The 14,731-nt window shown below is 51.7% G+C and overlaps 5 protein-coding genes across 5 annotated transcripts; 1 reads left to right on the top strand and 4 right to left on the bottom strand.

Annotated features, from left to right (window-relative positions):
• Positions 1 to 365: 365 nt before the first annotated feature.
• On the top strand, positions 366 to 2,171 carry N7477_000757 (purine-cytosine permease family protein; the record flags this gene model as incomplete). Its single annotated transcript, XM_056962420.1, has 5 exons — positions 366 to 824; positions 876 to 1,099; positions 1,153 to 1,259; positions 1,318 to 2,024; positions 2,088 to 2,171. The coding sequence occupies 5 exons, from the start codon at positions 366 to 368 to the stop codon at positions 2,169 to 2,171; spliced, it is 1,581 nt and encodes a 526-aa protein (XP_056827423.1).
• Positions 2,172 to 2,723: 552 nt separating this feature from the next.
• On the bottom strand, positions 2,724 to 3,899 carry cox5b (cytochrome c oxidase subunit IV; the record flags this gene model as incomplete). The annotated part of the gene is made up of 6 exons (XM_056962419.1): positions 2,724 to 2,809; positions 2,866 to 2,956; positions 3,013 to 3,113; positions 3,206 to 3,364; positions 3,595 to 3,648; positions 3,803 to 3,899. The coding sequence occupies 6 exons, from the start codon at positions 3,897 to 3,899 to the stop codon at positions 2,724 to 2,726; spliced, it is 588 nt and encodes a 195-aa protein (XP_056827422.1).
• A 666-nt stretch (positions 3,900 to 4,565) lies between these two features.
• N7477_000755 (SANT/Myb-like DNA-binding domain-containing protein) lies at positions 4,566 to 5,498 on the bottom strand (the record flags this gene model as incomplete). The annotated part of the gene is made up of 1 exon (XM_056962418.1): positions 4,566 to 5,498. The coding sequence occupies one exon, from the start codon at positions 5,496 to 5,498 to the stop codon at positions 4,566 to 4,568; it is 933 nt and encodes a 310-aa protein (XP_056827421.1).
• A 1,800-nt stretch (positions 5,499 to 7,298) lies between these two features.
• N7477_000754 (Pre-mRNA-processing-splicing factor 8A) lies at positions 7,299 to 9,770 on the bottom strand (the record flags this gene model as incomplete). The annotated part of the gene is made up of 1 exon (XM_056962417.1): positions 7,299 to 9,770. The coding sequence occupies one exon, from the start codon at positions 9,768 to 9,770 to the stop codon at positions 7,299 to 7,301; it is 2,472 nt and encodes an 823-aa protein (XP_056827420.1).
• A 103-nt stretch (positions 9,771 to 9,873) lies between these two features.
• Positions 9,874 to 14,463, bottom strand: prp8 (U4/U6-U5 snRNP complex subunit PRP8; the record flags this gene model as incomplete). The annotated part of the gene is made up of 1 exon (XM_056962416.1): positions 9,874 to 14,463. The coding sequence occupies one exon, from the start codon at positions 14,461 to 14,463 to the stop codon at positions 9,874 to 9,876; it is 4,590 nt and encodes a 1,529-aa protein (XP_056827419.1).
• Positions 14,464 to 14,731: the final 268 nt, after the last annotated feature.

The raw sequence follows: 14,731 nt of genomic DNA, 5'->3' as shown, positions 1-14,731 counted from the left end.
AGCTTGCCTGTTCTATCCAGGTACTTGCCATCTCTCATCTTCCGCCACCGAGACAGACGCCGTTGCTCACCCGTTGCTTCACAGTGACTAATCCAGGCACCCAGACCTCTCACAGAGGTTCAAGAACGTCTCGAGTACACGCCCACATCTCCCTGAGCTACCATGAAGACATGAAAACGAGTAGCGTGGTATTGTCTGATCAAGGTACACTTCGTTGAACTGCATGAAGACCGGTGTTCGGCTACCCGCCGTTCTGAGATCATACGGTTGAACTTGATCTGGATAATTCCAGCGAAAGGACTTATGCGCACTTCTTCCCTCTCTCAGGTTGTTGCAAAATCGCAAATACTGACAATCCGCGCAGTATGGCTCCCGAAAACGAACTCGCCACCATAGTGGTGCGCTCCGAAAAAGACGAGACTCCCCAGCCTGATCTGCAAACCGTATACGAGAAAAAGAATGACGCGGTTTATCCTCCTGAGAATACGGATCGGAAGAACCCCGTTGGCTCGCGCATGGGTTCACTGCTCAGGGCCTTCGAACAACAGCTTGTCGAATATAACCTGGAGGCGCGAGGCATCGAGCGAGTCGCTCCAGATGAGCGTATGAAGCGTCTGTCCTGGGTTTCATATCTGCAGGCCTTTCTGCTGTGGGTGTCAATAAACCTTGCGGCCAACAATATTACGTTGGGAATGCTGGGCCCTGCGGTGTATGGACTTAGCTTCTTGGACTCGTCGCTTTGCGCTGTCTTTGGTTGCTTTGCTGGTTCTCTAGTTGCTGCATGGGTGGCTACTTGGGGACCCGTTTCAGGCATCCGAACTATGGTGAGTGCTATTCTGATATGGAATGGGGATATGTGACTAACCTGTCCTTAGGCATTCGGCCGCTATTCGATGGGCTGGTGGCCCAGCAAGATCATCGTGCTACTAAATCTTATTCAGATGATTGGATACTGCTTGATTGACTGTGTCGTCGGTGGACAAATTCTCTCTGCAGTTTCGCCAGGAGGCATGTCTGTCGCCGTAGGCATTGTCATCATTGCAGTCATCACTTGGGTAGTGGCTACATTCGGCATTCAAGCCTTCCACTACTACGAACGGTCAGCACACATCCTGTAATGAAGCCAGTCTCTTTTCTAACAAAAATAAACAGGTTCGCATTCGTGCCTCAGCTGATCGTCGTCTGCATCCTATTTGGTGTCTCATCGACGAAATTCGACATTTACACAGTCACCTCAGGCGACGCCCGTACTATAGCCGGTAATAGGTACGTCGATCTTACCACAGCACTTCAGAACGCACTGCTAACAAATCCTAGGTTATCGTTCTTCTCCCTCTGCCTCAGCGCAGCAATCACCTATGCCCCCCCTTGCCGCAGACTTTTTCGTCTACTACCCTGAACACACCTCCCGCCTCACAATTTTCAGCCTCACTTTCGCCGGCCTCCTCACCTCCTTCACCTTTGCCATAGTCTGCGGCATCGGTCTCGCATCCGGTATAACCGCTCACCCGGAATACGCCACCGCTTACGCAAAAGGCCAAGGTGCCCTCATTGTTGAAGGTTTCGGACCTCTCCACGGCTTCGGCAAATTCTGCTCCGTCATCATCGCCCTAGGCCTAGTCGCCAATACAGTGGCGCCGACATATTCCGCCGGTGTCGATTTCCAGATCCTGGGAAGATATGCCGAGAAAGTCCCCCGTGTCATCTGGAACACGGTTGGAGTTATCATCTTCACTGTTTGCGCGCTTGCAGGACGCAGCTACCTCTCGGATATCTTCACGAATTTCCTCGCGTTGATGGGCTACTGGGTTGCTATCTGGTTTGCCATTGTCGTCGAGGAGTTTGCGATTTTCCGCTGGCGCAGTGGATATAACTGGGCTGCTTGGCGCGATCCAAAAAAGCTCCCTGTTGGTATTGCTGCTTTCATTGCATTTGCTGTTGGGTGGGTTGGAGCTGTGTTGTGTATGGCTCAGGTGTGGTATATTGGCCCGCTTGCGAAGCTGGTTGGTGCTTACGGTGCCGATGTGAGTGATTTCCCCCTTTTTTTGTGTCAGTTTTGTAGATCGAGGCTAACGATTGAATGACAGATGGGTAACTACGTTGGGTTTTCCTGGGCTGCGGTGCTTTACCCTCCACTGAGATACGTGGAACTGCGCTACTTTGGCCGTTAGGACAATTCTATAGTTCGAGTTACATTATGCTCTGACATCAAAAGTTATTTATCTTCGAGGAGCTCAATGGGCAGGCTTGTTTACAGTCTGGCTTATACTCGCCATAACGCTATAATGACCGATATTGCCATGGTGATCGTTTGTGATGAATCATTAGTTATTTGCATTGCATGCATTGCAAGCACGCGGTTAATGTGTATATGAAAAATTAATTGCATGACTCACGTTTCTCTATCGTAAAGAAGAGTCAATGTAATCTGTGCTGTTGTAAATGAGACCCGTGAACATGGATTCACATGCCGGAGTACTTCCCACAAGGAAGGCTCCGTTGGAATTACTGTACAGCCCTGGAGACCCCGTGCTACAGTCGTGGTGTTAGACCGTGATCAATGTTTTAAACTCGGAATAGAATTATGATCAAAAGTACACCCCCGGCACTCTCTCATTTTCAACCACTAGAGAACTATTCTACAAAAGAGACAGAGACAAGAACGAATACAGACAAAGACAAAGGCCGTTTACACTGTATCGGGAATCTTTAACGCTCCTAATTTACCGGTACCAGTAATCGGGCTTGACGTAGTCGGCGAAGGTCTTGGGCTCCTCGTGAGGGGGGTGGTGACCGTGGCCGTGGTCGTCTGTTGGATGTTAGCTCAATGTTGTTAACACAAGGACAATCAAGATTCAATCATACGGGCGTGGGGGTCCTCCTCGGGTCCGATGTAGTTCAGCTTGACGACGTTGCCACACTCGTTGCAGCGCTCGATGGGGCGCTCGCGGGAGACCTGGGTCATCGGATTAGCATACTGAGACTCTCGAATTGAGCATCCATTCGACGTACGGTGAGCCAGTTAACCTGGTGAGAGTCTACGGGGTAGCCAGTACAGCCGGCGTACTGCTCATCACCGGCACCGTTGACCATGATGGGGTTGTCGAGGGTTCCTGCACGAAAGTCCGTTAGCACTCGGCTCTCGGATGTCGCCATAATGACGGCACACGGGAGAGTGCGCGCAATCCAAATGAAGCTGACATACCCTTGCGGGAGGCATCAAGGGGACGCATGTCGAAGATGTCGATGCCCTGCATCTTTCCGATAAGCTCGAGACGCTCGAGACCGGTGGCCTGGATGTAGTCGGTAGGGATGGTACCGGGCTTGGCACCGGGAGGGATCAGGTCATCCTCGGACTTGATCTCTGTGGTAGTGGAAGAATGAAGTCAGCGACTTGATCTTCCGGTGTCTCCTGGGGAACAACTCGGGCGTGTTGTGACTTGACTCGGGGTGGGCCCACAATCCATGTTTCTGACATCTTATGCGGTGAAAATGCGTATGAAGTCGGGAACAATGAGTTCAATGGATCTCCCCCTTTTGCCGAGTACACAGACGGAGCAATTGGTCGTCTAGTGGCGAAGAGGGTGTACTAACCGTCGAAGGAAATGACCTTGCCCTCGTCCTTGGGAGCCCACTTCTTCTCGTTGCCTATTGAGTGACAATTCGCGTTAGCTGCTGGCCTGAGAAAACAACAAGATCGCTGTTTGCTGTGTGAACAGTGCCGAATGCCAATTAAGTCGGGTGGGACGTGTGTTGGCGTAAGGTCGGAGGAGGTCGGATCAGGCCACTGGGGATCACATACTGCGCACGATGGACGAGGAGAAGGGGCGCTGAGCCAGGGTGAAAGCGCGGGCGGGCGAGCGCCTCGCGAGGGTAGCGGCGGTACGCTGGAGGAACATTGTCCAGGTGTAGCTGGTGAATGGGGTGGAGGGGAGTTTGGTGATGGGGAGAGTCTGAATGAGTTGGGTGAGGTTTGAAGTCGAGCCGGCCCGGACTGGTCCCTAATTGGCTCGTAGAGGTGTCTGTGGAGAATCAGCGTCCAAGGCGAGCTCGGAGCTTTTGATTGGTAGAAAGAGCTGCTGACTAAGAAAAACAACATGCTGCATTAGGAAGGTAGGGCTTAGGGCCTGACAGCATGGAAGTATAGATACTTCGCATACCTTTGCGAAAGGGGGGGCCTGAAGTTTTATGCCAAATATATATCGAAAAAACCTATTCGACAGGATCGAAAAGAAATCGAAAAAAATAATACAGTCAGTATTATAATTGCGGAGAGATTGAGGTATGTGAAGGACCCAGAGAAGAATCTACCTTGAAAATAATCTCTGGGTCGAACGATGGAAATTTGGAGTATAGAGATTCTAAGAAGTGTACGTAACGAGGGTATTTACTCACACACTCAGTCACGAATACAGAAGATTTAATACCAAAAAAAAAAACAAAAAAACAGAAATCAACCGTAATGAAGGCCCGGATTAGACTGGCTGGCCCGCTCTTTACACGCTGCTGGCGTGAACCCACTGCCAACCTTTCCCGAGATGATACGCCAGCGATCAGTCTCATATTCATCCATTGCGTGATGCAGTCTTTGTACCTACATGCAGACTATGATCAACGTCAAAATCTTCCAAGAAAGGGAATGCGCTTACCATTTCATCCGTCCAGACCACATCCTTCGCCTTCAGCTTGGTACAGTACCGGACTTGCAAAGTGCCACTTGTTCTGCCCGGAAAGAAGTCCGCGATCTGTTTCCAAGTCAAATTTTTGTCCTCTTTCAAATCAATAAGCAACGCATCTTCTTCCGGGGTGAACTTGAGCTTGGGCCCTCGGGGCCTTGGCGCTGGCTCGGGCATTCCAGGTTGACCCACGACGCTGGGTGGTACTCCCGGCATCGGGGGCGAGTGAGAACCCAGGCCATGGCTGGAGTCCAGCAGCGCCTGGGGAGGGAGACGGTGGTGGTGATGGTGCTGCGGAACGGACAGAGAAATAGGCGGAGATAAGTCGTGACCAGAGGACGGGTGAGAAGTCGAGTAGTCGCCATGCATTGGGTACAAGACCTGTCGAGGCTCTGTGGCTGAAACTGAAGGGACATCTATAGACAACGGTGGGAGAGATTGGTGCATTCTCATATTGCGATCGATGTCACGGTCAAGGTCGTTTTCATTTCTGGACCGGACCCGTTTCCTGCTCTCCTGTGGAGTCGATATCACGTAGTCATAGTGAGGCAGATGATGCGGGAGCATCTGATTTACGCTCACATAGGCTGACTGAGGCTCATCGTGGCTGTTCGGCTGACAGACAGGATGAGGCAGCACCGTCAGGTGCGTGCCAAAGGAAGGGAGAGTATTCTCGGAGGGAAAGGGAAGTCCGCTCATCAGCTTGGTGCACAGCTGTGACGGGGACGAACCGAACACGATCAGATCATAGTCGTCAGGCTTGTTTGGAGAAGGGCAGTGGATCACGAAGTCTCGATACGGGTCCGAAAGTATCACGGACATGCATTGACGCTGCCAGGAGAGTCCCGGCTGGCTGTTCTGCTAGAAGAGAACGACCCGAACCGCAGAGCAAGTTATCGCTCCCAAGAGTGGGTCGAAGGACAGATCAGGGCTGTGCTCTCACATAAGAATGGCAATATATGGTAATTGTTCCAGAGAAAGAAGAAGGCGTTTAACAAGTTGATCAAGGTCAAGTGGAGGGGCACATAAGGCTAGGTATTCCCGAGGTCAAAGAGGCATCATGACTGGGAACCCAGTGGAAAATTATAGCATAATTCAGGATGAAAGCTCGTAAATTGCAGGATATCTGGTCACAGAAGCGAAGAAACGCAGCCGCGGAGGTGACTCTCTATAAGTCCTTCACCGAGGACCGTCTTGTTCCGGAGCTTTGATCAGCCTGGGTGAAAGGGTGTCTGTGCCGAAACTCATCAGCTGGAGCGTGCGTTGCCAGGGATGGTTTCGCGGGATTCAAGTGGAAAGGTAGACGACGAATTGCTGCCAATAGGGATTGATTGCCTGTCATAGACGGTCATGGACCATTCAGTCGGACCCTTGAAGCGTGCGCTTTTGCCTTCATCCCTCCAATGACTGCATTGGCCCTGCCAACATCGTCAGAAACCTTTAAGAAATAAGGAGGGGTTCCCACTGCGATTCCCAACTCGAAACCATCGGGGCAGATTCTGAGGAGCATCAGGGCGCAGACCTGAGCACCGGAAGGTACGCTGCCCGGCAAGAGCCGAGCAACGCCCGTCAGATTGACATCGGGGGTATGCGGATGAAGTGACGAAGTGACAGGGTAGCTTATAGGCTGGGCAGATCATCCATGCAAGCTCTGGTAAACCAAAGAAGCAAATTGGCCGGCTATTAGCTCGGGGTCGAAGGGGCTAGGGTGCCAAGATATGCGAGAATCAATCACAAAGGCACCAGAAGCAATCCAGTGGCCGGAGGAACGATGAATCCCATTTGAGATTGGCACACCCCGCTGTGTATTGAGTCAAATTGTCCTTAGGGGCAGCATTTTGTCCCCAAATATTCGAGGGTCGAGGAAGGACAAAATCCTTTACCTCTTGCGAGACCCTCTGCGAGTGTGCCGGGATCCGAGAGAATGCATTCTGACCGGGGAACTAATGCGACATTCGACACATGAGTAGAAGGTTTGGTTTCCCCCAAAGGCAAGTGGGGGTGGAAAGGGAGATTCAGGGTGAAGAAGTTGCCAGGATGTTGACTTAGCTGCATACGACCCGCCACTCCGTCCCAATTCTTTGACCAGGCCCTGGAACACTTTGCAATAGGAAGGAGCAGCCTGATCTTGAGATGAGTTTGAACACGGGAAGATGAACAGGGAATGACGATGTGGCCCCTCATCGGCCCTTGTCAGGATTGTCAAGACATAGAGAACTTGAGGGATCGGGCCTCTGTGGCGCAAGGCCGATGCCTCCCCGTTTCACCCTTGTGGTAAGCGCGCAATCGGATCACCGTGTGGTCTTCGGAGGCCATGGAACCTTCTGTGTGGAGTTGGGGATCCCTGAACCGCGCGGAGTCATCGTGAGGATTATCGCGATCTGTGCATTCGTAACTCAGCTGCAGATGTATCTTGAAAAACTGTAGTGCATTTGCCCACATGAGCCATACTAAATACAAAGAAAATGGGAGCGAACATCCCATAAAAGCACCGCTTTTCCGAACTCGGTCCTCGCTTCAATACATGAAATTATGATTGTCGTGATACAAGAGAAAGGGAGTCAAAGAAACATAAAATACAAGACGCCTGGAGAAATCAACACCGAAGAGCCCACCTTTCCTTTACTCAAAGTTATCCGACCGATCGACCCAGATATCCTCCAGCTCAGCAAAGTTCTGGAAGTGCAGGGGTCGGTGCTGGTCATCGTAGAATCGAAGTGGCGTATCGATCTTGACGTAAATGGGTCTCTTCTCCACACTGCCAAAGGAGCTGCCCATGAAACTGTAGTTCCATAGATTGTCCTCGGGAACAAGGAAGTAGCCGCGCACACGGTCACTGAGGAGCAGCTGGCATTTCACACCCATACTGGTGGAGAAGCCCTGAGGCTGGTCCGAAGTCATGTCCTTGTTCTCAGCACCCCATTTATACCCGTCAGGGGTCAGGCCCCACGCGGCAAGTGACACTGATCCAGGAGTGAAAGAGACAGTCATAGTCACGGTCTTCTTGTCCCACGACGGGTGTGCGTTCATGAGCCGGGCATGCTGTGTGACATCAGCCGCCGACATGTAGGGCGGCTCGTTGCCCGACACCGTGTGGATGACGCCCAGCGGCTCCAGGTTGTTCAGGTAGTCGTGCTGGGGCAGCTCATGCGGTAATTGGACATCCCGTGTATTGCCGACCTGCGGGACCATGACGATGGTGCGAACCTCCTTGACCTGGTCGTTGTCCGGTGGGGAGCTACCGTAGAGATAGCCCGAAACCTGGACACGAAGATCGGCGATGGTAATGAATCGCTTGAGAATATTCTTTGGCATGACATAGGTGTATCCATCATCGCGAATGTCATCCGAGGAGACATAGATGTTGTTGGATCTCGTCCGCAGGTTCGAGGTGGCGATCGCCCGAGTACGCCATTCGGTCTTGGATGCGAAGGACTGCTGCTCGTACTGTGACGTGGTCGTGACGATAATATCCTCTCCACGCACGTTCTGAGTCTTGGTGGTCACAGCAGTGAGCTGCTTCTGCTCCTCCTGCTGCTTCTCAATCTCGGCCGCCTGCTGGCGCTGGAGCGAGGGTGCACTGATCTCCATACCCAGAATGATATCTCGCACTTCACTGCTGGTCAAACTCTGGACATTCACGTTGTTCTTCTTGCCATAGTCGTTCAGGATCAGATCACGCAGCTGCACTTCAACCTTGATCCAATCCTCGTCAGAGAGAGATGGCCAGATGTGGTGCTCCTGGGTGATAACGGTCTTGTCAGGCCGGAGAATAATCTTGGCCTTGTCAATGTTGACATGAAGAGCACGGAGGATGAGAATGAGTCGAGAGAAAGCAGTGTATGGAGAAATAGACTTCAACCACTCGTCGTACAGGTTGAAGAGAACCATCTGAGGCTCGGTGGCACGGAGAATCATATCCGCGAGCTTCTCGACCTTCATGGCAGCCTGGAAGGGCAACTGGAGCTCAGACGCACGAATGGAGATGTTGGGGAAGTCGAGCAGGTGAACCTCCAGGGGGTCAAGAAGACCCTTACGAGTGACAATGAGCTGCTTCGGTTGCTCTTCAACGGGCAGAGAGCGAATAAGGGCTGCAACTTCTTCGGCCGTCTTCCACTTGGCCAGCTGACCCAAACGCTTTTGACCAGCCCAGACACTGGTATGAATGATCTTTAGGAACAATTGTCCAGTTCGGGGGTTGAAGATGAAGATAGCACCGTTAATGGGCTTGGTGGTCAAGTTACCCTCGAATGTCTTGTGAATGGTGACACGGTAGACATTAGTGTCATCAATGAACAGCTGAATCTGCGGGCTGAAAAGCTCCGAATAGTTCTGGGAGTTAAGGAACTCCTGGTTGCTCTCGGAGGCGTACAGCTGCAGACCTTTGCGGATACGCTCGCGCAGAACGTACAAGGCAGGATTGGCCTTCATGATCTTGGCCATGGCCTGTTGAACTAACGTCTTCAAACCAGGGAAGTACTGACCATAAGAAGAGTACAGGTTGTATGAAAGATCGATACCAATCATTAGACCAGTAGCCGAGGGGTAGATACTCATGCTATCCGTGGTGTAATCAAGATACTTGGCACGAACATAGCGTTCGATGTCATGAGAGTCGTAGTCACCATATCGCAATTGCACATCGAGCCAGAACTTGTTGGTTGTGGTAGGCTCGTAGACATCCTTGGTGTCAAAGAGCAGAGAGGGCCGGGTAACGTTCCACTTATTGGTGGCGAAGAGTAGAATGTCTGCACAAGAACTGTTCATCTTATAAGACTTACGGGGGTGAATCGTCTCCTTCTGAACAGCCTCGATGCCGAGCTGCTCCAACTCCTGGTCAAACACCTGACACAAGTCCATGACCACGGACTCGTGAATCTTTTGCCACAAATGGGCACGGAAGATTTGAATCAGGGAGATCTTCAGAGTGGGAATCTTGCCGTGCAAGAAAATACCAGTCAGATCCAGCTGCACCTGGAAACCAACATAGACATTGGCACGGTTGATAGTCGGGGACCACCAAAGAGTGAATCGACGGTTGGGAATTTGGTTCAAACCAGAACGCTGGGCATTCGTGAGCTTCTTGAACTTCATGGATTCTAAAAAAAAAAGATGTGTTAGTAGAGATCTTGGGACAATACCAGGTGAATTATGAAGAGCACGTCAAAATAGATCAAGGGCCAGGGGATAAAGAGATTCACAAACCTTCAAAGCCTGAAGCTCGTTCCCAGAAAAGACCCTCCCAAGATGGGAAAGCTGTCGCCTTGAACAAGGTGTGTTCCAGAATAGTTTCAACACCACCCAAAGCTTGGATGACGTCAGTGCGGTAGGCGTTCAAATTCCACAATTTACCATCATGGCGCTGGCTAGTCCACCAGAAGGGGTTGCTCTTCATAAGCTGGTACTGCTTGAACTCAGCACGAAGACGGAAGCCCTTGTCGAAACTGAGAGTACTGCGATCCTTTTGGAACAGGGTGTTAATGCGGGGAAGACCACGGTCCCAACTGTCCTCGAGATCTTCCAGAGTAAGACGGCGGTTCTGCTGTTGAGCCTCCATGCGCTTCTGGGAATATTCCATCCAAACACGTTGAGAGTCAATGAACTCGGCCTCCCAAGGAATGATGTAGCGGAAAATGTTGGGGATCAGGGTCTCCTCGTCGTGAGACATGCCCGCTCGGAAGTGAGTAATACCAGTGTCAGTCTGTTTGGACCAGCGCTTGTCACTGGTGGGAATGAGGATGTGAGATCCTGAGATCATACCAAGACCTCCAAGCTCCTTGGGGGTGTAGAAGACAGCAGGTGGGAAACGGGAGGGCATCTTCGAGTTCAAACCAATCTTGACACGGGTCTGGATCTTGGTCTCGCACTTGACGATGGTGTCGAGGAGGTTGACAGTCGACACGGCAGCTTCACGATAATAAGTGAAAAGAGCAATCAGTGCAGTGTTCCATTTGTTGGCGATTTTCGTGAATGTGGTTGATCCAGATGACATGAGAATTTGTCGAATTCGGTTGTTGAACTTCTGAATGTCCTCCTCAGTGACCTGGAGGAAGGCATGGGCGGTGCGCTCCTTGGACGAGTTGTCGACCAGAGACCAAACACTATCCTTGACGGAGAACTCCTCATTTTGGTTGCGAATCTTCGGAAGAATGCGAACCTCGAAACCACTCATGGAAAAGAGCAGGTTCGGGTTGTCTTTACTGTACACACTGGCAAATGTGTCATCCCACTCAATGGTGGTAATGGATCGAGGGAGACGGTTCTTCATATCCCAAAAGACAGCACGGCCAAGGTTGACATCATGGCGCATCAAGCGCATTCGGCAGTCGCGCGGCCAGCACTTCTTGTTCTTGTAGCCAATAACATTCTCGAAGTTGGGATCGGGGTTCTCGGTCAAAAACCGCTGAATCAGATCACGAGACTCGTCAGCCTTGAAACGGTAAAACACCCAAATCTTGTCAACGTAACGAGTGTAAAGACGGATAGGGTGTCTAGTCTCGGTGGCACGGTCCTTGAACTGCAAAAAGTCGTTGGGGCTCGCAGGCGGTCCGGCCATTTCACTGGCACGTTGCAAGCCAAGAAGCAGCAAATCAATCATCATGCCGTAGTACTGGAATACGAAGCCGGAAAATTGAAGACCACGGATCAGACCATAGCTGTTGGTGTGGTTCATGTCCTTGTAGCTGAGCTGCACGTTGTTCTTGGAGGTGATGTAGTCTGCCAAGTTGTGGTCCATGATCAGGCGCAGCATGCGGTTCAAGAGAGTCAGATCCATCTTTTCATAGACCTTGGACAGCTCGGTCTCGATCATGACGTTGGTCTCGCCGTCGGCCGTCTCCCAGACATTAGACAGGTTGTTAATACCCTGAGTCCACTTGTATGTCAACAGCGGCGGCACTTCAGAATCCGAAGGCTTGATCCAAGCAGGAAACAGATGACGCTGATCAGCCTGGTACCAGAGGTATTGATCCAGATAAGCGTCGGTGATCTTCTCGATAGGCTCGATATCATAGACAGGATTGATGTTGTTATAGTTGTCGTTCATGTCGATTCCGACTTCCTTGAAGGCACGCTGGGTGAGGAGGAAACGCTTGATTCTGGCCAAGGTGGTACCGGGGGAATCATAAGCCTGTTCGATGAGAGCAAGTTCTTCACGCTGGCTCTGGTTCAAACGACCCTTCACTGAATAAGACTCGCGCAGACGCTCGAGAGCGAGAATAAGAATCTTGGTGTCATGCTTATACGAAACACTGGGGAAAGGAATTGGAGAAAACTTGCGAGACTCCAGCCAGTGCACCATGGTCGTGTAAATTGCGACAGCTTCCTCGGACGAAACATAAGGACCATCCTTGAGGTAGTTATGCTGACGCTCTTGCTCCGACTTGAGCCAGAGACGAGTCAGACGACCCAAATTCTTCTTAGCCACGGTTTTGTCTACGGTGGCACCACGACGAATTCTCTCGCGGTTGTAGTGAGCAACGGAAATCCACCAATCGGCCTTGCTCTTCACGTATCGGAGAATGATGTTCTCGATTGGCGCAGGCAGACCAGGGACCTTCCAAGGGATGTTACTCTTCCAGCATCTCCATGCCTCAGACAAGTGCTGCAAGACAACGTTGACCTTGTTCTGCTTGATACCCTCGGGCATCATGTCCATCAAATCAGCCATGACGGAGGCACGCAGTTCCAGATCGAAGTGAGACTCCACGCGCTGCTTGGTCACCGTCTTGGCGACACCCTTGCTATGACGTCCCTCAAACTGACGAGAAAGCAGGTTTCCAAGCCATCTCTCTAGCAGAGGAATGATACCGCGCATGAAGAACAGCCAGACACGCCAGGCAGGAGCCCAGAAACCACAGCCGGGGCCCTTGCCGACGGGACCAGAGTTGAACCGATAGTAGATCAAATGCTTGAGATCTTTGCACGAACGGATCTGGTGCATAAGCTTGTACTTGTACCGGTACATGCCAGTAAGCTGGCCGACGTGGTTGAAGGCGTAAAGGATTCCGTCGGCCAACTGGAAAGCATCGATATTACCCAAACGATATTGGACCTGGGCGTCAACGATCAACTTGGTAAGACGCAAGATTTCACGCATCAGGTGGAAAGCATTTCCGAAGCGGGACTTCTTTCGCTCCTTGGTTGTCAATGTCTTGACCGGCTTCAAGTTAAAGTTATAGTCTAAATGCAGGTATGTCAAGTTCTTTCGGTGAATTAACAAGTTCAACATGTTGAAACCCTGACGGCAGACCTGCAGGCCCGCCTCAACCCAGTCGATTGTGGTCTGCTGGAAGAACTTAGTTGTCTTCAGAGTCTTCAAGAGATTCTGCTTGCTCTGGGCCTTCGACTTGCTCTTGTGCAACTCGTTAAGCACGTAGGTCTTCAGCAGCTTCTGGTAGGACACGCGGACCTTGACAGGCTGGCCTTGCGGACAGTGCTCCAGGTACCATTGCTTCACAAGCGGCACATCCTGGGCGCGAACCATCTTTCCGGATCGCTTATTGAATGGGTGAGGAGCCCACCAAAGTGCAATGGCAGAGGCCGTATCCTGAGTGTAGAGCTCCTCATCATCGAAGAAAGGCTCCACCTCTCCAGGAAGCTCAAAGTCATCCTCATTATTGGGTCCAAAGATCTCATCTTCGTGGCTGACAGTGATATTCTTCGGGGCGACGGAACGAGACGAAATCGGGTTAATGACAGGGTCGAAGTAGAAAGCGGGAAGGTTGGGGTCTTCGGTTCGGACATAGACCACCTGGGGGTGAGAGTACCAGGCGATCTTCACGCTGCGAGGAAGGGTATTATACAGGTGGGGAAAGGTGACCCGGTATTCGGTCCGGATCGGGGCACGGAAAATAATGCGGTCAATCGCGTTGAACTCGCTGAAGTCCTCATCGTTAGGGTCGATATCCTTGTACAAAGGCTCGAAGCGGGGACCACCAGGGATGGCCACGTTGAGGGCCTTTGCGGTGAAGAAGCTGTCGAGGTCGAACATGTGGTGATAGTTCTGGTCCACGACGTCGCTTAGGAGCTGATGGCTGAGACGGTGAAGAGTGGCCATCTGCGGCAACGACAGGTTCCAGCTCTTATAGCTTGGCCCATTGACGTGGGGAGTGTCCAAAAGGGGCCTGTGATCGTAGAACCATTCGTAGACCGCCGCATCTTCCTCCTCGTCCAGCTCCATCTGGATAGGCTCCAGAGGCTCGACGTCCTCAATATTCTCCGACCAGGAAAGAGGTGGTTCCTCGTCATCGAACGGAGGGAAGCGCATGCGCTTGAAATGTCTTCGGTCAGACTTCTCGCGACGCATGGACATCCACATGGTGGCCCATTGGGCGTGGAAGACCGGCTCGATAACGCGAGGTATCTCGTTGACAAGAGTCAAACAGCCGTTGACGTGGTAGAGTACCTTCACTTCTCTCGCTGACTCCCAGGGCATGGGCATATTCTCGAGCAGCTTCAGAACCGCATGGGGCATAAACTTTAACGCGCCGAGATAGCTGCGCTTCTCGTTGGTGAACTTCTTCTGCGAGACATCACCAATATCCTTCACAATCTTTCGTAGATGTTCCGGTGGCATGTCTGCCTTTTGTGTTTCGACAAATCCTCCTTTGCGCTTCTCGCCGAATCGACTGCGCTGAGTGCGCAGCCATTCATGCTTCTTCTGCGCAAATTTTGCGGCGTTCGGGTCGGCGGTAGGGGCATAACCAGGAGGCGGCGGTGCCAGGGGCATAGATGGGGGAGCTGCGCCCCATCCTGGAGGAGGAGGGGGAGGAGGCAGAGATGCCATGGTGGTGGTTGTCGATGGGGAATCACCCACCCTCCCTAGACGTCAGTTGGGCTCAAAGTCGCGTCCGAATCACGTCAAGAACCATCGACTCGTTAGGTAAACGTGGCTGTAAATGTATAAAGATTCGTAGATGAAAGACACGCAAGAGATTGAGCGTGCTCGATGATGGAAAGAGGACACCAACACCAGCACTTCGACAGCAGAGACGAGACTCCTGCGATGCCGAACTTTGAGGTGGCGGCTCCATCTTTGACGCTATCCCCTATTG

The sequence above is a fragment of the Penicillium maclennaniae genome (assembly GCF_028827695.1).
Source record: "Penicillium maclennaniae strain IBT 15551 chromosome Unknown utg000001l:1.0-3280838.0:1.0-3283122.0, whole genome shotgun sequence".
NCBI classification, from domain to species: Eukaryota; Fungi; Ascomycota; class Eurotiomycetes; order Eurotiales; family Aspergillaceae; genus Penicillium; species Penicillium maclennaniae.
The sequence above is the reverse complement of the archived record's forward strand: the minus strand, read 5'-3'. Positions and strand labels throughout refer to the sequence as shown.